General features: G+C 42.4%; 3 protein-coding genes and 1 long non-coding RNA gene across 4 annotated transcripts; 2 read left to right on the top strand and 2 right to left on the bottom strand.

The window, feature by feature from the left end:
- The first annotated feature begins 365 nt into the window (after nucleotides 1–365).
- LOC130986690 (uncharacterized) lies at nucleotides 366–3,642 on the top strand. The gene is made up of 5 exons (XM_057910160.1): nucleotides 366–619; nucleotides 1,826–2,167; nucleotides 2,252–2,413; nucleotides 2,546–2,928; nucleotides 3,026–3,642. The coding sequence occupies exons 2-5, from the start codon at nucleotides 1,840–1,842 to the stop codon at nucleotides 3,452–3,454; spliced, it is 1,302 nt and encodes a 433-aa protein (XP_057766143.1). The 5' UTR covers nucleotides 366–619; nucleotides 1,826–1,839; the 3' UTR covers nucleotides 3,455–3,642.
- A 902-nt stretch (nucleotides 3,643–4,544) lies between these two features.
- LOC131025645 (uncharacterized) lies at nucleotides 4,545–6,766 on the bottom strand. The gene is made up of 3 exons (XM_057955445.1): nucleotides 6,616–6,766; nucleotides 6,273–6,402; nucleotides 4,545–6,186 (listed from the first exon to the last, which is right to left on the bottom strand). The coding sequence occupies exons 1-3, from the start codon at nucleotides 6,764–6,766 to the stop codon at nucleotides 4,545–4,547; spliced, it is 1,923 nt and encodes a 640-aa protein (XP_057811428.1).
- Nucleotides 6,767–7,402: 636 nt separating this feature from the next.
- Nucleotides 7,403–9,071, bottom strand: LOC131025646 (uncharacterized). The gene is made up of 4 exons (XM_057955446.1): nucleotides 8,916–9,071; nucleotides 8,232–8,785; nucleotides 7,831–8,170; nucleotides 7,403–7,738 (listed from the first exon to the last, which is right to left on the bottom strand). The coding sequence occupies exons 1-4, from the start codon at nucleotides 9,069–9,071 to the stop codon at nucleotides 7,403–7,405; spliced, it is 1,386 nt and encodes a 461-aa protein (XP_057811429.1).
- An 11,353-nt stretch (nucleotides 9,072–20,424) lies between these two features.
- Nucleotides 20,425–21,749, top strand: LOC130986691 (uncharacterized). The gene is made up of 3 exons (XR_009089343.1): nucleotides 20,425–20,735; nucleotides 20,836–20,878; nucleotides 21,366–21,749. It is a non-coding gene; the product is annotated as an uncharacterized LOC130986691 (long non-coding RNA).
- Nucleotides 21,750–22,304: the final 555 nt, after the last annotated feature.

Below are 22,304 nucleotides of genomic sequence, written 5' to 3' on the forward strand. Positions count from 1 at the left end.
ATAAGGTCTTCATGGTTGTCTACAATCCTGACAGAATAAAGCAGGTATAAGGAACTTGGGCAACAAGGTTGAAGTGGTTGATAAAGTTGTTTACAATCCTCAAGGGACTTGGGCAACAAGGTCTACTAATTAATTTTGGCAGCAAGTTATATAAGTGATAGAAGTCATCTAGTCATTAGGGACTGTAGATACATGCGGGGCAGTGATATTTAATCTATTTAGTCTGCTTTACTCATGTCAGATGAATAAGTAGGAGCATTTGGGCAAGGGTCGAGTATTTTTATAGAAAAAGGACCCACTTTCCATTTGTTTGATAGCATCTCAAGACCCATGCTCTGAACAGAGCAATTAAGCAAATTGAGTCGAGAGGGTGATAAGGTCGATATGGTGGAGTAGGGCGTTTTCCCTCGTCAACTACCAAAATTCATGTAATAAATTTGAAATCTCAAATTCAATAGATGGTCGACACTTGGCAGAAATCTATTACATTAGCTTTCTATAGATAAGGGAATATGTCTCCCATTCTCCCCACACAAGATTTTTGGCACTTGGATTGTTTGGGGAGCTTGAAGTGGAAGAGTGGGCTCTAGAGAGAAGATTTTTTGGAGGAGATAGAGAGGTTGGCTTCTCTTTTACTTTGAATGCTCTTTTGAAATTCCAAGCATGATAGTAAAAAATTGTCGTATTTAGCTTAGAACATTGTTCGATTCTTCGTTTGTCATATTCGATTTTGATCCAAACTTGTTGTAAACATTTGCGTATTTACTGTTTGTTGGAGCATGTTAAATTTTTCTAAGTATGAGAACTAGTGAGCCCATTAGGGGCGATAACTTTGTGCATGAAGATTTTAGATTTAGGCCCATTGGGGCGACGAGGGTGATAATCTCTATGCGAAATAAATTAAAATTTGGCTCCATGGGGGTGATAGGGGCAATAACTTTCATATATAAACTTAGGAATCGGGCCCAACAGGGCGATGGGGGCGATACCCTTATGTGTAATAAATTGAAACTTGGCCCCATTGAATCAATAGGAACAGTAATTTTTATGTAAAAACTTAGGGATCGGGCCCAACAAGGCGATGGGGGCGATACCCATATGTTTAATAAATTGAAACTTGGCCCCATTGGATTAATAGGGACCATAATTTCCATATAAAAACTTAGGAATTGGGCCCAACAGGGCGATGGGGGCGATACCCTTATTTGTAATAAATTAAAATTTGGCCCCATGGGGGTGATAGGGGCAATAATTTTCAACTAAAAACTTAGGAATCGGGCCCAACAGGGCGATGGGGGCGATACCCTCATGTGTAAAGAAATTAAAACTTGGCCCTATTGGATCGATAGGGACAATAATTTTCACATAAAAATTTAGGAATCGGGCCCAACAGGGCGATGGAGGTAATAACCCTTAAGCATAATAAATTATGACTTAGCCCCATGGGGTCAATAGGGGCAATATGATCTACATGCTTAACATATATAACCTAAAATAAGGGCGAAATGATAGCATAGCCAACACCTTAAATGTATGATAATAAATGATAAGCCCCGATGGGGGTGATTCGGTTGATGACTTTCAAATATGAAGAGTGGAAACTAAACCTCATTTGGACGACGCGGTCAATAATATCACAATATTCATGGTAGTGTAAAGGTCAAGCATGCTCTTATAAAATTGAGGATTATGTTGGGTAATGGAGTCGTACCTGCTTATTTGAGTGAATCACCCTTGTACAAATGCATTCTTATTATCCTTAACACTACTTGATTGGGTTGGGGCGGTCCTTGTGCTCACATGGCCTTCATCCTTGCTACTTTAGGGGCTTTGATTATTATGTCACGTGCACGAGAAGGATCAATCGGGTCGTCAAGTAGGACTCGACATTCGGTTGATGAGGATGAGGATAACGTGTTAGACATTCCTCACGGGAAAAAAGCATGGAGAGAGGTCGATCTTGAAGATGTGTTGACTACTTACATGGTTCAAGAAAATAACATGGAGAGAGGGCGATACCAGTTATCACTGGGAAAAAAGCTTCCCGAATTGGTTTGTGGTGTTGCGGATTCTGGTTTGGCCTGGAAACAAAAATATTTTTTTATGAACTATGATGCCCTTGGCGACCTGACGGGCTATGATATTCCATCAGCTCGGTGTAATGCTCGTGAGTATTTTTGGGTTGATCGGGTCATTCTGGTTTAAATTTCTTCTAACTTGACATTTTTTTTGTTGTTGATTTGTTTTGTAGGACGTCTCAACGTTCCTTGGCCGGTAAGCAATAGGAATTTGGAGAGGAGAAGAGCACGTTTCACCGCATTTCCTAGCGGCAAGAGGCATTGGAGTGTTCTCTTAGGAGAAGAGAGTTTAAGACAGACCACTTTGTGGAGTTCCGTCCCTCCTGGTCCAGAAGGTATTATTTTTCCTTCAACTAGTGCTCACTCTGAGCTTGTCTTATCTATATGGCCCTCGGAGATTTTAGGGCATAGCGGCAGTTTTCACCCGGCTCTACACGACTTGACTTTGGATAAACGGGCTTATGCAGACTACATGATGTCGCATCCCAAGATGAATCTTCTTCCGGAAAAGGATAGCTATGAAACTTACTTGAAGCTGCGTGAGAAAAAGAAAGCATCCGGCAAGGGCAAGAAGGGTGGTTCGGGTGTTGAGCCCTTTAGTGAGTCCGATGTCCACGTAGTCGAACCGTCAGGGCGGTCAAAGAGGAAAAAGAAAGCAGCGCCTTTTGAGGTCCCGGACTACTCCGATGGCTCTATCCATCTCACACTTCCTAGTGGGACTTCAGCCCAGACCGACTATGATTCGTGTGCGGATCATTTTGAGCGTCTGTTGCTAGAGGACGACCGCACTAGGATGTTGAAGGTTGGAGTGGTTGATTCTGCCAGCACTGCCGCCCGTCTTGCGTTTCAGGTATGGTTATGGTTGACTTTCATATGCATATTTATAACTATCTTTGCACGATTCATATTTGGTATAATCGAACTCTTTTGTTGCTTGTTTGATGTAGGGCTATCAGTATACTCTGTTCATGAAGGAACAGCTGGTAGAGACGGCTGACCAGCTCAAGGTGGCTCTGAGAGAGCAAGACGCCCTTCGGAAGGAACTCGAGGAAGTGAAGGGTCGTTATGAAATGGCAGAGAAGGAGCTGAGGGATGAGCTATCCTTGAAGAGTCACCTGATTTCTACCATCCGGTCTCAGATAGGGCAATTGGAGGCGACTTTGAATGTCCGAGAGGAGGAGCTTCGGTTTAGCCATCTTGAGACGATCGTTCTTACCCGTGGTGAGATGATGAAGGAGTTCAAGGAAGGGAAGGCGGGTTCTTGGGACGTAGAGAAGGGCATACGTGAGATGGAGGATGTGCTACGTGACAGGGCTGAAGGAGTGGGAGTGGTTGATGCCACTACCGACAGCGAGGGCGACGGGGGTGATGACTAGACTTATTTGTAGTTGAAACTTCTTCAAACACTTTCTATTTGGTTATGTAATAGTAATTAGGATCTTCGATCTTGACATTATCTACTTTTCTCCCCTAGTTTGAGTCTAGTCTCTTTTGGCTAGACTTGGACTTGGTATTTGTAGGACATATCATTTTCCGATATATCCGGCCCGATCAGGGGGTTCACTCTTTGATGCTTTATCCGATATATGTCTGAAGTTTATGAATTGAAAGATCATACTTTCAATGGTTTGGCGTAAGGTTCACTAGATATGTGATCTAAGATTTCCTAATGGTTGAAACCCACGTGATGTGTGCTCAAACTCTTTCCTTGGTTAAGTGAGAAATGATTGGTTGAAGGGGTGGGGGGGCTGTGCTCCTTAGAACTGCCTACATACCCTTAAGAGGGATCAAGCCCGAATGTAGTTCTGACCTGCATAGAAAGGTCAGTAATTGTAGTAGATGATATGGGTCTCGGAAGACCTTATTGAAATAAAGTGAAATTCGTAGAGTTTAGGGTCAAGCGTGGTACTGCTTGAGATGTAGGGCGTTCCAACTGTTGTTGATTTCACGCCCGTCTGATGCTTGTAGCCTATAGGCTCCATGTCCGATCACTTTGGTGACCAAGTAGGGTCCTTCCCAATTCGGGGCTAGCTTGCCAGCCCCTGCCTCCTTGGTATTCTGGAATACCTTGCGAAGTACCCAATCGCTCGGTTTGAAGGTTTGTGTGCGAGTGTTCTTGTTGTAGTGTCGAGCAATACTTTGTTGATATGAGGTTATCCTTATGTTTGCCTTATTCCTCTTCTCGTCGAGCAGGTCGAGCTCGTGGCACATGGCTTCATGGTTGTCGTGGTCTGTGGTAAACTCATACCTAGCGGTATGCACTTCGCTCTCTGTGGGGATGACTGCTTCCATTCCATAAGCGAGGGAGAAGGGGGTTTCTCCTGTCGAGGTTCTTGTGGTTGTTCGGTAAGACCATAGGACGCCGGGTAGTTCATCCGCCCATTTCCCATTCGCCTTCTCCAATCGTTTCTTGAGTGTGTTCATGATAGTTTTGTTGGATGATTCAGCTTGCCCGTTGGCTTGGGGCTATCTTGGCGTTGAGAAGCTTAGCTTGATGTTCCAAAACCTACAAAAATCTTGAAAGTCTGCGCTTATAAATTGGGACCCGTTGTCCGTGACGATCTCCTTGGGCACCCCATACCTGCATATAACATTCTTCCAGATAAAACCTTTTACCTCTTTATCCCTAACCTGGTGAAAAGAATCTGCCTCGATCCACTTGGTGAAGTAGTCCGTTACGGCTAACATGTAGACTTTTTGCCCAAGGGCAACATGTAGTTTGCCTACGATGTCCATCCCCCATTTCATGAAGGGCCATGGAGAAGTGATAGCTTTTAGTGGCTTTGGGGGTAAGTGGAAGACTTGGGCAAATCGTTGGCACTTATCGCATCTCTTGACATAGTCTGTTGAATCGGCTTTCATGGTGGGCCAATAATACCCACTAGTCAGGGTTCGATGGGCGAGGCTTCTTCTACCCGAATGGTCGCCGCATTCCCCCTCATGTAGCTCGGAAAGGACATATCTTGCCTCTGCATGGTTAATACATCTCAAGTATGGACCATTGTAAGAGCGCTTATACAATTTACCTCGAATAATGGAGAATCGGACTGCTTGGGCTTTGAGTCGGCGTGCTTCATTTCTGTCATCTGGAAGTGTGTCTTGTGCTAAGTAATCCGTTATGGGGGTCATCCAGGTTGGTTCGGCTGACACTTCATGGACTTGTTCCTCCTTATCCTTTTGAGTCGCTGGCCATTGGAGGCAGGTTATCTGAATGACCTTTGGTTGCGTGGTCTGGATGGATGACCCCAAGTTGGCTAATGCGTCGGCATGGCTATTGTCCCCTCGTGGAACTTGGCTCAGGGTGAACTCCTCAAAGCTCAATTGTAACTCTTTAGTTTTGCCCAGATAGGCTATCATTTTGGCATCCTTGGCTTGGTAGGATCCTTGCATTTGATTGACCACAAGATGGGAGTCGCTGAAGACATTAATTCGTTTGACCCCTATCTCCTTGGCCAATTCAAGTCCAGCCAGCATTGCCTCATACTCCGCCTCGTTGTTGGTTGCCTTGAATTGACACCGAACTGATTGTTCGACCATGTCGCCCTGAGGTGAAATAAGGACCAAGCTAAGTCCACTTCCCCTCATATTGCTGGACCCGTCAACATAAAGTTTCCAAATCCCCGTTTGATCGGGTTCTTCGGTCATGCAACATAGTTCCTTGTCGGTCTGCATGGTAAGGTTAGGAGTGAAATCAACAATGAAGTCTGATAGTACCTGAGATTTAAGGGTCGTTTGGGGCTTGAAGGTAATGTCGTATTCGCTTAGTTCCACTGCCCATTTGGTCAATCGACCCGATAGCTCTGGCTTGTGGAGTATGGCTTTGAGGGGGTATGTGGTCACCACTGAGATCGAGTGACATTGGAAGTAGGGTCGAAGTTTTCTTGCCGTGTGGACCAATGCGAGAGCTAGCTTCTCAAGTTGGCTGTATCGGGTCTCCGCATCTAGGAGTGACTTGCTCACATAGTATATTGGTGCTTGCCTCCCTTCGTCCTCCCTGACCAACACGGCACTGACAGTAGTCTCGGACACGGCCAAATAAACCAATAGGACAGAAGGGGCGGGTTGATCAGGTATTGCTTGAGTTGTTGTAATGCCTCCTCGCACTCCTCTGTCCACTCAAAGGTTTTTTATTTCCTAAGAGTGTTGAAGAATAGGTGACACCGCTCTAAGGATTTTGAGATGAATCGGCCCAACGCGGCTATCATCCCGGTTAATTTTTGTACGTCTTTGACGCATGTTGGGGATTGAATCTTCATGATGGAGTCGATTTGGGCTGGGTTGGCCTCTATGCCCCTTTGGGTGACCATATAACCTAAAAATTTTCCTGCATTGACACCAAAAGAACATTTAGCAGGGTTAAGCTTCATATTATACTCCATGAGAATCTTGAAGGTTTGGTTGAGATGGTCGATGTGGTCCTTTGCTTGAATTCATTTGACGAGCATGTCGTCGATGTAGACCTCCATCGTCTGTCCTATCTGGTTCGCAAACATTTTGTTGACCAAGCGTTGGTATGTTGCCCCTGCATTTTTCAAACCGAATGGCATAAACATGTAGCAATAAAGGCCCATGTTGGTCATGAAGGCTGTCTTTTCCTCGTCATCAGGGTGCATTCGTATCTGTTGATACCCTGAGTAAGCATCCATGAAGCTCAGGAGCTCATGGCCGGCGGTTGCGTCCACCAACATGTCGATGTGGGGCAACGGAAATGAGTCCTTCGGGCATGCCTTGTTGAGGTCTGTAAAGTCGATGCAGACCCTCCACTTGTCATTCTTTTTCTTTACTACTACCACGTTAGCAAGCCATTCGGGGTAATGGACCTCTCAGATCAATCTGTTCGTCAAGAGCTTTTGAACCTCTTCATTGATAACTTGATTTCTTTCAAGAGCAAATTTTCTTCGTCTTTGCTTTCTTAGTGGATAGCCCGGATCAACCTGTAGCCTGTGAACAATAATATTTGGGTCAATGCCCGTCATGTCCGCATGGGACCAAGCAAAACAATCGTAGTGTTTAGATAAGAAATTGATAAGCTTCTCTCGGGAGTCGGGGTCAAGTTGTGCTCCAATTCGAATTTTGTGGTCCGGGTGGTCCATCTGGATTTGGACTTCATCTATCTCTATAGTTTCTTTCTCGATCAAACTACGTGGTCGTTTTGGGCGATCGGGTCGATCAGATTGATCTTCTATGACAGCTCTGCTGCTTGGATAACTTTGGGGCAGGCTGGTGGGCTGCGACCAGCCTTCGGGCTCATCTGTTCGTGCAGGTTGACATGATGGGGGTGGTTGATCCATCTTTGGGTGGGTCGAACCATTTTGCTGTAATTGCTATTGAGTGGTTTGCTTTGCCTTCATGGTCGTTTGGTAGCATGCTCTTGAATCTTTTTGCTCGCCCCTGATCTCCTTGATGCCCCATTTAGTTGGGAACCGGATGACTTGGTGGTAGGTGGATGGGACTGCTTCCATATCATGGATCCATGGTCGACCCAAAATGACGTTGAATGCGGAAGGGGCGTTGATCACTAAGAACTTAGTTGATTGATTCACCCCTTCGGCATAGACAGGAAGGTCAATCTCCCCCATCGTGGTCTTGGTCTCACCACTGAAGCCTATAAGGACCGCGAACTTTTTTTTATTATTTTGGACTCGTTCAAGCCCATCTCCCTGAAAGCATAAAAAAATAAGATATTGGCAGAACTACCATTATCGATTAGAACACGCTTGGTCAAACAATTTGCAATAAAAATTGAAATAACTAAAGCATCATGGTGAGGGTGAAGAAGCTTGTCTGATTCAGTTGTATGAAAACTGATTGTTTGGGTCGGAAGGGTTGAAGCGGTCTGGCAGGGCATGTTGGTTTCCGCCTTGTTAGACTTAGCCTGTCGAGTATGCTTCTTTGCTGCGGAGTGGGTGACCCCGCTTACTTCGGAGCCACCATATATCACATTCACGGTTCTTTCATGAGATGGTGGGTTTGGCGGTGTAGCTTCTCTATGGTCATCATGTCTATCCCTTTCTTGTTGTAGGGTCTGCTTGCCCTTCTCGATTAGGTAATCGGTGAGGTGGCCTTGTTTTAGTAGGTAGGCCACTTCCAATCTGAGGGCGATGCAACCCTATGTCCGATGCCCATGGTCTGCATGGAACTCACCACTTGGACCTGTCCCTCTGGTCGGCTGGGGCCCTCATCCTCTCTGGCCATTTGACCTTGTTGCCCAGGTTCCTTAGTGCCTCAACTGCTTCGGCGGGGGAGATGGATAGGGCATACTCTGGAATCTTTGCTTTCTCGCGAGGGCGTGTGTCGGGTGCCCTATCATACTCATCCCTTTCTCTGCTTTGTCGATAAGGTGGATATGGTTCAGCACGTCTGTCACGACCTGACCTCTTGTCTACCCGGTGGTCTCTTTCGGGTCTACTGGGTGGGAAGACCCTCTGCATGTTGTATTGGTCTTCCTCCCACTTAATCTGCGCCCAAGCCTGAATCAACACGTCCTCCATGGTCTTGCACGGGTACTTGGTGAGAGTCTTATAAAGATCCAAGCCGGGCAATAGACCCTTGCGAAAAGCGGTGACAGCGGTTTGCTCACTACAGTTAGTGATTGACACCTTCTCCTTGTTGAAACGTCCAATATAGTCTCGAAGGGGTTCTCCATGTCTTTGGACAATGGCGTACAAGTCTTCCGAGATTTTCTCCAATTTCCTGCTACTTGCATACTGTTGGATAAAAACATCAATTAGTTGGGCAAAAGAGCTAATAGAGTCATTGGGCGATATGGTCGTCTGGGTCAGACGCGCCATCAAACATCTTCATGTGGGGGAAGTTGAACTTCCTTGGCATTTCCACCAAAGCTATTTCATCCACAAAGGGCAAGTCAGCATAACAGCTCTCTGCACTTTTCTTGATTGGGGCCGGGACTCCTGGGATTCGTTGGATGATGGCCTCCATATCCGCCAATCTTCTAGCCAAGGCGGGGTCTAAATTCTGGATGGTGTTTGACATGCCCTGTCGTCCCTGATCGACCTGAAAGGGTTGATCTTGGATGCTGCCATTATGACTGAGTGGACCTGTTCGCCTTGCTCCATCTGGTTGTCCCGTTGGGTCACCTTCGTGCGGTCCCGTTGGCACAACATGCCCCTAGGTGGTATCGGTCCGGCCTATCGGGGTAGAATGGTCCACTCCCCCATTGCACTCATGAGTGCATGCTATGTACGTGAGTTGAAGGAAAGGATTGAAATGCCATCCATATGTAATGTAGTATAAATAGATCGCTTGTGTGCCTTGTATAGATTACGTTTTGAATTGAAATTACATTTCTTAGTTTTCTCTTGATAATATTTTGCCTTCAATTTTCTTAGTCTTCAACTCATAAAGAAAAATTAAATGTTCAATCAAGTATTTTAGTGTTTGAATTGGTGAAAGTTGTTTAAAGGATAAAATTAAACTCATGTTTTTTTCGTTCGATCAATCATCTCACAGGTTGAAATTTGTTTACTTGTTACTCATATAAAATAAGGAATTCTCCTTTATAAATTCAACAAGTGGCGCCGTTTGTGGGAAATGTGAGTTAGGACGTGAGTTTTGCATGATTTTATTAGAGGAAACTGTTATTCAGCATGATGTTGTTGTTTTGGGTCGATGATTTCATATTTAACGTGATTGTGTTAGTCTTAAGTATAATTGTGAAGTGATTATGGGGCTCATGTGTTTCCTTTCCAGTGCATGTCCTGAGTCTTTGTGTGATGCCAATTATTGTACATTAATCTCGTACAAATCTTTGTGTTAAACATAGTTGCTCGGTACTTCATGTTATTTCTATTTGGATTATGTTTTTTGTTTGAGATATACAAGCACAAGATGTTGGGTCTATATACCAGACGACATGAAACCATGTTAGGGTGCTTTCTAACAGTGGATGTGTATGTTGTGATTATAGGATTTCTTAGATTTTCTTAGTCATCTTGATTTAGTATTATTTTGATCTGTAATGTTACATGTACATAATTGGATATGCTCCACGAGTTCATCAAGAATATCTTGAGGGTTATATTTGTTGTTCATAGGGCTGAAAACCTTATATTGATATCAATCATGATAATCCACCAGGGTCTGAACTAAAGGTACCAACGTTAATCGGGATCTTGCAAGGGACTTTGAGAAATAAGCGTCAGGCTTGACTAAGAACACTATTGGGGCCGGCTGGAAATCAAAATGTTATCGGTTCAACACCACTAGCACCAATTGGGCACACTCTGTTACCATCAACTATTATGCAAGCAGTGGCGAATCCAGAATTTTTAAATTGGGGGTACGAAAATAAGTTCTTTATCCTCCCATTAGTATTACTTTAACCACCCAAATTCATAGTATTTTCTTGAGTTGAGATGACTTATTTTTAGTTACCCTCTTGAGATTTCATTTTTTTGAACATTAACTATCGAAGATCGGATTGTTTTATCATTCTTTTTGATTTTTTTTATTTGGGTGTTTCACTTGCCATTCCTATACTCAATACACAAATATAAGAATTCTATATATAAAAAAAAAAAAAAAAACCAAAGTTTAAAGTTATTCACAAACATAAGCAAGTTCGGATATCAAATAGGCAAAAATATAATTTACACATAAGTTTGTCATTTTATCAAATAAATTATTTGCACTATATAATACCCTTAATTTTACCAAAAAAAAAAACTATATTATAATACCTTAAAATTTGATGAAAGAATCGAATTGTAAATAAAAAAATAGAGGATGCGATGAATTTATAACTAATAAAATATTTTCCTTACCGCAAGTGTAGCGGTCACGCAGCTGCTCACGGCGGTCTTGCCTGGGTTCGACGGCGCAGGGGACCAGGGCTCGCGACTTTTGCTCGCAACGAAGCAGGGGAGCGGCGGCTGCTCACGGCGGATCTTGCTCGACGGCGCCGGATCTGGAAGAAAGGGAACGCAGAGGCTGCCAACTGCAGCTTGCGCATCAGCTGCTCTCTCTCTCTCTCTTGAGACTCAACGTGAGACAGTAGTCCGCACCGGCAGCGGCGCCGCTCACCGGCAGGCGGCAGACCGAGACCCCAGCAACAGCAGATCAACCCGGCAGCAGCAGAGCTCGTCCGGTCGTCCCATCAGCAACAGCGATCAAGCTCGACCCGCCTGAGATCGACGCCGACGTGTGTGCAGCCGCCTTTGCCGCTGGAGATGCTGCTCGCCTGGAATCGATGCTGTTGAGGCTGCTCTGTAAGTTGAGATCAAATTTTGGGTTTTTTATGTTTGCCAATTAGGTGTTTGATGAAATGCCAGTGAGAGCTTTTTGGTTTCATTTTCGCATTCCGGCGTCCTCTCTTGCTGCATCATGTCGGGCAAGGGGGGCCTGAACCTTCCACTCGTTTCTAACAATTTTAACCCGAACGCTCGTGCTGTTTCTTCCCCAAGGAAACACCCTAGTTTGGTTTCACCTGCTACTTCTGCTGATCTGAACTTGGCTTTGAACAAGGCCAAAGAATAGTCTGGAATGATGGTCCTTTCTGATGGCTCAAAGGAACCTCAACGTACGCTTGTAGTTCCGGATGATACTTCCCTTACGCAAGCACAAGGGAATCCCAATCCTAACTCTAATAGGGCGGCGGCTTCCTCTTCGACAACTATTCCCACGAATCCGCTTCCTCAACAAGTTACTGATATGGGAGAGAAGATTGATGCCCATAAATCCTATGCGGAGATGGCTTCTAACCGAGGGCAACGACGCTCTGACGTAGCTGCTCATAACTTTCATGCATTACGTCCCATGAAGGATGGTGATCAGTTCTGTTTCAAAATGCCCAAAGATCTTCTTATCAAACAAGTTTCGGAGTTTCAATACGCTTTGACGGGAAGACTTTTGCTTCGTAAAGGTGAAAAACCGAAGCCGGCAATGATGTTAAAAAAGGAGTTGAATGATTTATGGGGAATTGCTTATTCTTGGCAACTTATTCCCCTTGGAAAAGGCTACTACACTTTGGTTTTTCAAAGTGAGGCGGACAAAACCTGTGCCAAGGTTAAAAACACTTGGGAACTTCATAATGGTCATCTTCGACTCAGGGAATGGTCAAGGAATTTCGATCCCTTCAAGGAGCATTCTTCGTTGGCTAATGTGTGGGTGAGAATACACTATTTGCCGATTGAATATTGGCACGCGGAAGTGCTGGCTGGAGTTGCCAGATATATTGGCCATCCTATTAGAATCGATGCGGCTTCAGTGAAGAAGGATTTTGGACAGTTTGCGAGGGTCTTGGTCGAGTTAGATATGTCTAAACCTCTTCCTACCTCTCTTCTTTTTGATGAAGGAGATTTCGCTTTTTATATTGAGTTCACTTATGAAAAGCTCCCACTTTACTGCAACAGATGCAAAATAACAGGACACTCTCCTGATAGATGTTTCAAAGATACTCAAAAGGAAAATGACGAGCCTACTACTCATGTCAAGATTGCCACGCAGCAGCAGAGGGGAAAACAATGGCAAGAAATTGAGCATTTTCAGACTAGGAACAAGGAACATGAAGCCACCTTGCATGAGCATAGAAATCAACCTGTCGGCGATCAGCAGATTCAGCAACATTCGGTTAAAGAGAAGCAACGCTCGGGGACTACGATTGGAAATAGTTTTGCTGTGTTGGAAAATCTGAGAGGTGAAGAAACTGGGTTACAAATCTTGGAGGCTGAGCAGATAACTGATACATCCGCGCGAATAAAGCAGCAAGCTTCCGGTGAAGACAATGAACCAAGAGCTACACCTCAGAAGGTTACGCAGCCTTCGCATCGAGGCTCTTCGCCTCATCTGTTGGAGCAGGAGGAAAATGCTAAGAACAAAATCAGTGGTGAGAATGTTAGATTTCAGTTGAGGAATAATGAGGATATCAGAGGGCCGGATATGCTGGAAGCTATCACCAACAATGTGGAGACATCGGTGTACGATAGGCCGCTTGAAGTTTATGTTTCTGAAAGTTCGGAAGAGGAGGAAACAATTGAAGCGGATGTTATAAGTGAGGAAATTCATTCCCGACAGCAACCAACTGATGCGATTGCTTTTGAGAATGCTATGAAGGCTCAGAGATTGGAACAAATTTTGGCATTGGCTAAGGAGCCAATTACTTCGAATATGGCAGCTAAGCGGCGCGGTCGGCCTTCAAAAAAATAGCTCGCAGATCGTGCAGCGGAACAAATCTCAAAACAGGCAGAGGAGAGTATAAAACATCGTCTTCAAAAAGCTGGAGATGCTGGCAATAAGCCGGAAGCTTTTGTTATTGACAATAGCAAGAAAGACTGTATTCAGGCGATGGAGAATGTCGCCCGTGAAAGCTGGGCGGCTGAGGTGGAAAGATGCGGAGGCTCCTCCGCCCATTTCAATCAATCTTCATGAATATCATCGCCTGGAATGTCCGTGGTTTGACGGACGAATCCAAGCGGTTACTTAAGGAGCATTGCAGCTCCTTTTCTCCTATTATCTTGGGTTTGATTGAACCTAAGAAGGCGTTTCGTAAGGTGAGGCAGAGCTACTAGAATTCTTTAAATATGGTGCCTATTCATCAAAATTGTCGAGCATCTAAAAGTTCAAACATTTGGGTTCTTGCTCAACCTGATGTGATTGCAACCATGGTTTTTTCCTCTGACCAATCTGTGATCGTTGAGTGTATTTGGCAAACTTACAACTTCCGTGTAGCTATTATACACGGAGCCAATGACCAGATCCTCCGCCGTCAACTTTGGCATGATCTTCTCCATTTCACGTCGGGTAATACTGTCTTTATTGGTGATTTTAACGCAGTTAAAGGCTCTAATGAGAGGATCAGTTCTAGGTCCCCTTCAAGAAGCTCCTGCTTGGACTTCTGCGCTTTCATTGATGATTCTCAATTCATTGAATCTCCGACTGAAGGGATTCGCTTTACCTGGTCTGGACGTCGGTTTCTTCCCCGTCATGTTGAATCTATCCTTGATAGAGCATTTTTTTCCAAGGGTTTTGCTGATTTATGCGATTCTATTGTTACCACGGCGCTTCCGAGGCTCACCTCTGATCATTCTCCGTTAGTTCTGCAGTGCCGTCATGTTACTCCCTCTGGCATAAGACACTTCAGATTTCTGAATATGTGGACCCTTCATCCTTCGTTCTTAGATATGGTGAAGAATTCGTGGACGGTTGCTGTTAACACTAGCTGCCCTATTCTGTGTGTTATGTTGAAACTCAAGAAGTTGCGTTATGATATTAAGGTCTGGAATAAAGATGTTTTTGGCAACGTGGATAATTCGATTGGTCAATTTCAGAATCATTTGGCGGTCACCCAGAACCAGATTTCTGAAACTGGATATAATGATGAGCTTTTCGATGAGGAGATTCGTTTGCAAGCTGAGCTTAATGTTGCGCTTTCTAGAAAAAATAATTTTCTTCAACAGAAAAGCCGTGCCTCGTGGTTGCAAGATGGGGATAGAAATACGACTTTCTTTCACAGAATGATAAAATTCAAACGGAGGAATACTTTGATTACTCGCTTGAATATTGATGGTGTGGATGTCTATGATCCGAGTATTATTGAGCAGCATATCATCGGGCACTTCTCGGCTCTTTTCATGGATGATGGAAGCCCGAGCGCGGACCCTTTGGAGATTGACGCGCTTATTGATGTGGCGGTTTCGGATGCTCAGAATAACTTTTTGGTTAGTATTCCTGAGGAGAGTGAGATTGCGGCGGAGGTCTTTGGCATGGACGCTAATAGTGCCCCTGGGCCTGATGGTTTCTCTGGTTCCTTCTTTCAGACTTGCTGGGAAATTATTAAGACGGATGTTGTAAGTGTTGTTCAAACTTTTTTCCGGTTTTCTTATTTACCTACTGGTTGCAATTCCAGTACAATGATTCTTATTCCAAAGAAGAAGGATGTTTCAACTGTTGCTGATTTGAGGCCCATCGTTCTGTCGAACTTCTTCTTTAAAATCATTTCCAAAATCTTGGCGTCAAGGCTAAGCAGGATTGCGTCCACTCATATCTCTAATAACCAATTTGGTTTCATTAGTGGTCGCAACATCCATGATTGCATTATGCTCAGCTCTGAGGGATGCAACTCGATGCAACGTACGAATCGGGGTTCGAATATGGCTTGCAAAATTGACATTAATAAGGCTTTTGACACCATTCGCTGGGAGTTCATTATGCAAGTTTTGAGAGCGAATGGATATCATGAGAAGTTCGTCAATTGGATTTGGATCATTTTTAGCTCTGCCCGGGTCTCCATTCTTTACAATGGTCAGCTTTCGGGGTACTTCTCTTGTTCTCGTGGGGTTAGGCAGGGTGATCCGTTGTCGCCAATTTTATTTGGGATTGCGGAAGACGTCCTGAGTCACCTTATCAGCAGTTGTGTGGAATCGAGACATCTTAGTCCGATGGGTTTCAGCCGGTCAACTAATTTTCCAACACACTTATTTTATGTTGATGATATTATCCTTTTTAGCACTGCTACGGTTCGTAATGCTCGCAAGATCAAGGATATTCTGAATTATTATGGTTCGATTTCTGGTCAGGTTTGCAGTCAGGAGAAATCGAATCTCTACTTCGCTAGGGGCGTGACTACGGATAGAAGAAGGGCTATTCAGCGTGTCATGGGTTTCTCTATGGGGATTCTTCCGATGACGTATCTGGGAGTTCCTATATTTGTTGGTCGTCCGCGGGCCTCGTATTTCATGCCGATCTTTGATAAAATTGTCCAAAAGTTTGCAAGGTGGAAAGGTCTTCAACTGTCTATCGCAGGACGTTTATGTTTGGTAACGTCTGTCATTCAGAGTTCGATTGTGCATTCGATGATGGTTTATAAATGGCCTAAATCGTTATTGCATTCGCTTGATCGTAAATGTCGTAATTTCATTTGGACGGGCAGCATTGATCAGCAACCGCGTTGTTCTGTTAGTTGGAGACGGGTGTGCGCTCCTAAAGAGGAAGGTGGTCTTGGCATTCGTTCTTTTACCTTAATGAATAAATCTTTTTTGATGAAGCTGGCATGGAAGATGATAAAAGGTGATGATTGGGCTCATCGGATTATGAGGTCCAGATACCTCACGACCTTCAGCTATGCTAAGCAAAATATTGCTAATTCGATTGTTTGGCTCGGCGTGAAACAGGAGATTAATCCCTTGGTGGTTGATTCTTACTCTTGCATCAATAATGGTGCTAATACTTATTTTTGGAAGGATGATTGGCTGGGTTATATTTTGGTAGATAAGCTCAAAATTCCTCACTACATGCATGATTATCTCCATTTCTCTGTGCAAGATTATTACTATGATGGTCTGTGGCATTTCTCGGCTTCGTTTGTGAATTATTTTCCTGAGGTGGTGGCTGATATTTTATTGATCCCTATGAGCGAGGAAAAAGATTCTAGATATTGGAAGCATTCGCTCAAGGGGAACGTCTCGGCGGCTTTAGCCTTCTCCAAGAATTGTCATCGTTACACTATGGTGAAATGGGGGACATGGATTTGGGAACCGTACATACCGATTCGTCGTTCGATCTTATGCTGGAGGATTCTTCATGGGCGCCTTCCAACCTTGGATACTCTTGTTAGACAAGGTATGGTCACTCCTAATGGTTGCCCCTTTTGCTATATGGATGCTGAAACCATTGAACATATCATGTGGAGCTGTCCTAGGATTAGTTACGTTTGGGAAACGTTTCTGGACTGGTTTCATAAAACGGATCTGTTAAGTTGCTTGGATATTCACACTTTTTTAGTGCTGGCTTGGAATGCTGCCTTCAGCCCCCAAATTTTGGCTTTTTGGAAAGCAGGCATTATTTCCATCCTGTGGAAGATATGGGACTGTAGGAATGCGCTTGTTTTCGATGATCTCCGTTTTGAGGCTCGGTCGATTCTTGTTTTTGTTAAAGCTTATTTTAAAGAGATGGATTCTAATTTTTCACGGCTTGGTACCATCAAGAATACTTGGACTGACTACGTGATTGTTAGAAGTCTTGGAATTGGCAGTCGAGCCTGCTCCTCCCCCTCGCATGGTGGAGGTTTATTGGTGGCCTCCGGTGACTCATTGGATTAAGGTCAACACCGATGGCTCTGCTAAAGGGACTCCTGGTCGTATTGCCGCGGGAGGAGTTTTTAGGGATAATTTTGCTTCTGTCCGTGGCTGTTTTCACATAAAGGGTGGTAGTGGGTTTGCTTTTGAAGCTGAGCTTCTAGCGGTTATTACTGCTATTAATATTGCTCATGAACGTGGCTGGCTTCATCTTTGGGTTGAGTCCGATTCGATGTATGTCGTGCGGTTGTTGGAGAATCGCTCCACGGATGTTCCCTGGCGTTTCTTAGCTTCCTGGAAGCAGGTTCTGCATCGTCTTCATGGTTTTTCTTTGATTGTTACTCACATCTTTCGTGAAGGAAATCACCCCGCGGACATAATGGCCAATGATGATAGACAAGAGGGATGGTGGCCTTATGCGATTGACGATATTAAACACGCGGTGGCTCGTGATTTTTCTACCCATAGCTTTGTTAGAATGGTGCTTTAAGGTGTTAGTGTCTGTTTCGAATAGGTTGGATGCTTTTCGCGACAGGTGCGATTGCTTCGTTGGGGTTTCGATTGTCTGCTGGTGTTGGAATGGTTTTGCAGGAGGGTGGGCGATTTCTGGTGTTAGGGTCGGGGTGTCAGCGGTGTCTTTTTTCAGTGCTCGGGTGAGCTCGACACTGGGAGCCGACTGGTCGGACCTCTTGGATCTCCGTGATCGGCGTGTTTGTACCGTTTCACGTCGAGCTTGCTTGAGGGGCGGCAGTTTTCGTCGTCGATGTGCCACCTCTTGGAGTGTTATCTTCTTCTTCCGTTTGCATGGTTTTTCTTGGGCTGCTGATTTTCCTTTTTAGCTTCGCTAGTTGTGCCTGGTGTCGTGCTGTTTCTGGTTTTCAGTTTGGTTCCTTTTTGGTTGGTCGTGTTTTTGCTTTTTCTTTGCTTGTTCTCTTTGGTTGGTTTGCTTTGATGTGTTCGGGAACCGAGCTGCTTAGGGGTGATGGTTCGGCCGGAATCTCTGAAGTTGTCTCACTTCCGTTCCCACACAGCTTCTTTTTTAGACGAGTACTCTTTTTCCCTTTTAAGGATTTTCCGACCAGGTTTGCCTTAAAAGGGTTTTAATGAGGCTCGGCCCTTAGTTTGTTGTTTGTGCACTCAAGGGTTCTTGGTTCTTTTTTCTCTTTCTCCTTTCAATAAAATTTAATTTAAATCTAAAATATTTTCCTTACCTCCAAAATTTTTAATAAATTCGCACACTATTTTTTTTAAAGTTATTTGTTGTGTAGTGCAGAGGCTTCCTTTAACTCTATTTTGCTAATTTCTCTCTAATTTTGTTTATATAATTTTTATATATATATATATATATATATATATATATATATATATTCTTTACTCTATCATAATTCAGACTCAGCCGCCGTTTTTTTAACTTAACAGGCCCAAAGCCCAAACATATATTCACAACTCGGTTGGGGCTTGTAGTAATATTTAAACATGTGGTATTATATAATACTACTACTATTAAAAAATATTGGGGGTACAACTGTACCCCCACCGCCCCACATAGATCCGCCACTGTATGCAAGGGCTAATGAACACAGGTCTGCCCGTTGGGGGCATTTCCACGTCTAGTGGAGGGCTGGTTAATGTTACTATGACGAAACAAATATTATCACTCTTCAATTATGCCTTTATGAGGCAAATCATGAGTGTTCCTTTCACTACCTTGGCTCTAAACGCTTTACCAATCACCATTGTGCAATCAGGACTGCTGAATATATATTGTTGGGTGATAACTCAGGTATCAATACCGAAGACAAGTCTATCAGGATTCTTGATGTCATTCCTCCAGCTCCGCTAAAAGATGTCAACAATGCAATGACGGGAAACCCCGACAAACGACTTGTGATTGTGGTTCATTTTCCTGTGGATATGGAACTTATTGAGGACGTGGGGGATACATCTATCAACACAACCCCCATCAGCAAGCAGGATAAACTCGATGATCCTGCAGCGCTGCAAGATAAAATATTACTCATGTAGAAACACATTTGTGAGCTTGAGGCTTTGACGAAGGAGAAGGATCGTCAAACTAAAACTCTACTTCAAGAGAAGAAGAAGACACACTCTAAACACAAAGAGCTTTCCAAGAAAAAAGACCATCCAAAGAGTAAGGAGGTTATTAGCAAACACCGGAGGAAGGGGACGTGAAGAAGATAATCACTCTGAGTACAAGGTTGGCTCTACGACTACAACAAAGTCCTTTCTCTGAGGAAATATTGACAGACACCTTGCCACGAAACTACACACCAATTAGTCTGGATTATGATGGTTCTAAGGATCCAGAGGTCTATATGGCTCAATTTGAAGGACTGGTCTATGCAGCAATACTGAGGCCTGAGGGTATCAAATGTCGAATATTCTCAACTATTTTGTCAGGGTCAGCACAACAATGGTTCCGTAAGCTGGAACCTAATATATTTATTCTTTCGAAGACTTATACACAACTTATTCATGTGTAAATAAGAAAGATAAGAGAGGGGTTCAAAAAAAAAGATAGGAGAGAAAAATATTTTATATTGAAATATCTAACTTGTATAATTTTCATATTTTAAATGTATAATTTACATATCATATATCAAATTAACACTATTTTCACGATCTTTAATGTTATATGTATATTTTATATTTTACTATTAACTAAGATACATGTTTTTTAGGAAAAAAGAAAAATAAAAATAAGAATAAAAAAATAAAGAAAATTTCATCTTTTATGAAAACTTATATGTTTAAGTTTGAGATTTTTAGATTGAGAGAAAATTATTATTGAAAAAATAAGAAAACAAAATTAAATAATAAAAGTTTCATATAATTCACGTAGGATAGAAAATTAATATGGGTGTAGGAATCTTTAACCATATTATATAATCACTCTTGTAAAATTATCAAATTACCAGCCTTTTATACGAATGGAGCAAGAGATCTGTCATGACTCATGAGATCGAATTGGAGGAGAATTGCCTTCTCTAAATCCTTGAAATTTGGAAATGTAAACTCCCACATAGTACTACAATTTCCTTTTTCTGGGTTGGGCACAAATTGAGAATATTGGCTACTTAAAGGGTGATTTTAAACACAGCCCCCAATTTTCTCACTATAGCCTCGTATTTAAAAAAATAATAAAATTAATTATGATTGTACTATTATACCCTTATAATTTTTAATTTAAATATATAATAAATTACTATAAGTTATAAAAATTAGTTTGAAAATATATCACATATAACCGAACTCAAAATTCATTTTTATAGCCCCAGCTAAAAATTTAAGAACATCAAACATGAACAAAACATGAATGTTTTTATTCCAGAGCGCCAATCGAACTGTGTTGATTTCATCTTTAGAAATTAATTTCTTCTTCTTCTTTCTTTAGCCCACAAATTCTTTTTTCTCTCTTTCTCTTTGTCTAGCACATCTGAATTTCTTTTTCTTTTTCCTTTTAGTCTTGTTTTCTCATCATGTTATGAAGATCAAATTTCTACAATGTTGAAATCTGAAAATCCCCAATTTTATTCATCCCTATTATTAATAACTATGGGAGTCGAGAAGCATTCGATTTTCCAGCACCAACAGCTTCCCAAATGAGGTATCTGCTCTGTGTTTCTCGGGTCTTCATAGGTTATCGCGCAGTTTTAGCTGTGGAAATAAAGCACAAATCTCAGAAATTCCACTTCCCTTGTTTCTAGGGTTCAGTTCAGCCTTCTCGCAAATCCTCCATTCACGAAAACGGTAATATTCATCCCTAGGGGAACCAGAAAAATACTGCAATTTTGTACGAATGTTTTGTTTACCAGTTCAAAGATGTTGATTTTATAAAATTGTAATCTTAGAAAATGAGGATTATGAGAGACAATAATCGCTCATCTTCTTCAGCAATTTCACCTTCTGCCCATTTGAGAACTACGTATCACAATTGCTTCAACCGATGGTATTCGGAGAAATTCCTGAAAGGGCAGTGGGATAAAGAAGGGTGCATTTCTGAGTGGGAGAAATACCGACAATGTTTATCTCAACATTTGGATGACAAGCATCTAAGTAGGTTTTTGGGAGTTGATATAGTGTTGGATTTGACTAATTGAGTTGAATTCAAGAGTAAAACCGGTGTTTCTCAGTGATTTTATTTCCTATTAAGCTCAAGATCCCTGCCACGAAGATTTGTATGATGCTGGCTTTGTTTCATGTTCTTCATAATTTATAAACTCCGATGCTGTTGCAGGTATTGGGAGCATGAGATGATCTGCATGGAAGATCTTATTCATGAGATCTTGACTGAGGGACCCCGTTTTAAGGAGGCCAACAACTTTTTATGGTTGTTCCAACTGAAAGCACCTTTGGGTGGATTGAAGAAGAAGAAGAGGAATCACTATGTTGAAGGCGGTGATGTTGGTAATCGTACGTGATAATTTAATTAATGAGCTGATTAGGATGATGAATTATGCTTTGGTGTTCAGATTTTGCTTAAATGATTTTTGACTGTTACCAGTTCTTTAACTGGATTTTTGCAGTTTGTTTTAGACATGAACTTCCAAATATAAACAAGTTTTTATTTGTTTTCTGAGTTATGGATGATATACTTGTATTTAATATGTGATTTTCTTGACTTCTCTGTTCTTACTGTATCTCATCTACGGAATCGCATGGAAAGTATTTTTCATTTAATTCACTTTTCCAATGGTTTTTTAATTTCTCTGTGTATGGTTTTATACCATCTTTAGAGAGGGGAGAGCTTCTTAGCTTCATGCGTCAAAGTGCGTCTTCCGCAAAATTATGTTCTTAAAATTTTGTTGGGGGCTATATTAATGGAGTTATTAGGGTTCAGTATTTTTAATATTAGACCATGATGGGGGCTATATGATTTATATGTGAATTCACGTTATTAACGATGGAGTTATTAGGATTATTTATCAGTATTTTTAATATTAGATCAGAATGGGGGCTATATAATTTATCTGTATTAGATTAGGATGGGGGCTATATGATTAATCCGTGAAAAAAAAAAAGCATATGTAATGTACTTTCAAAATAATTTTTATAGCTTATAATTTATTATAGATTTAAAATAAAAGTTATAAGGGTATAATAGTACAATCATAATTAATTTTATTATTATTTTAAATAGGGGGCTACAGTGAGAAAATTGGGGGCTGCGTTTAAA

Source organism: Salvia miltiorrhiza, chromosome 5 (genome assembly GCF_028751815.1).
Source record: "Salvia miltiorrhiza cultivar Shanhuang (shh) chromosome 5, IMPLAD_Smil_shh, whole genome shotgun sequence".
NCBI classification, from domain to species: Eukaryota; Viridiplantae; Streptophyta; class Magnoliopsida; order Lamiales; family Lamiaceae; genus Salvia; species Salvia miltiorrhiza.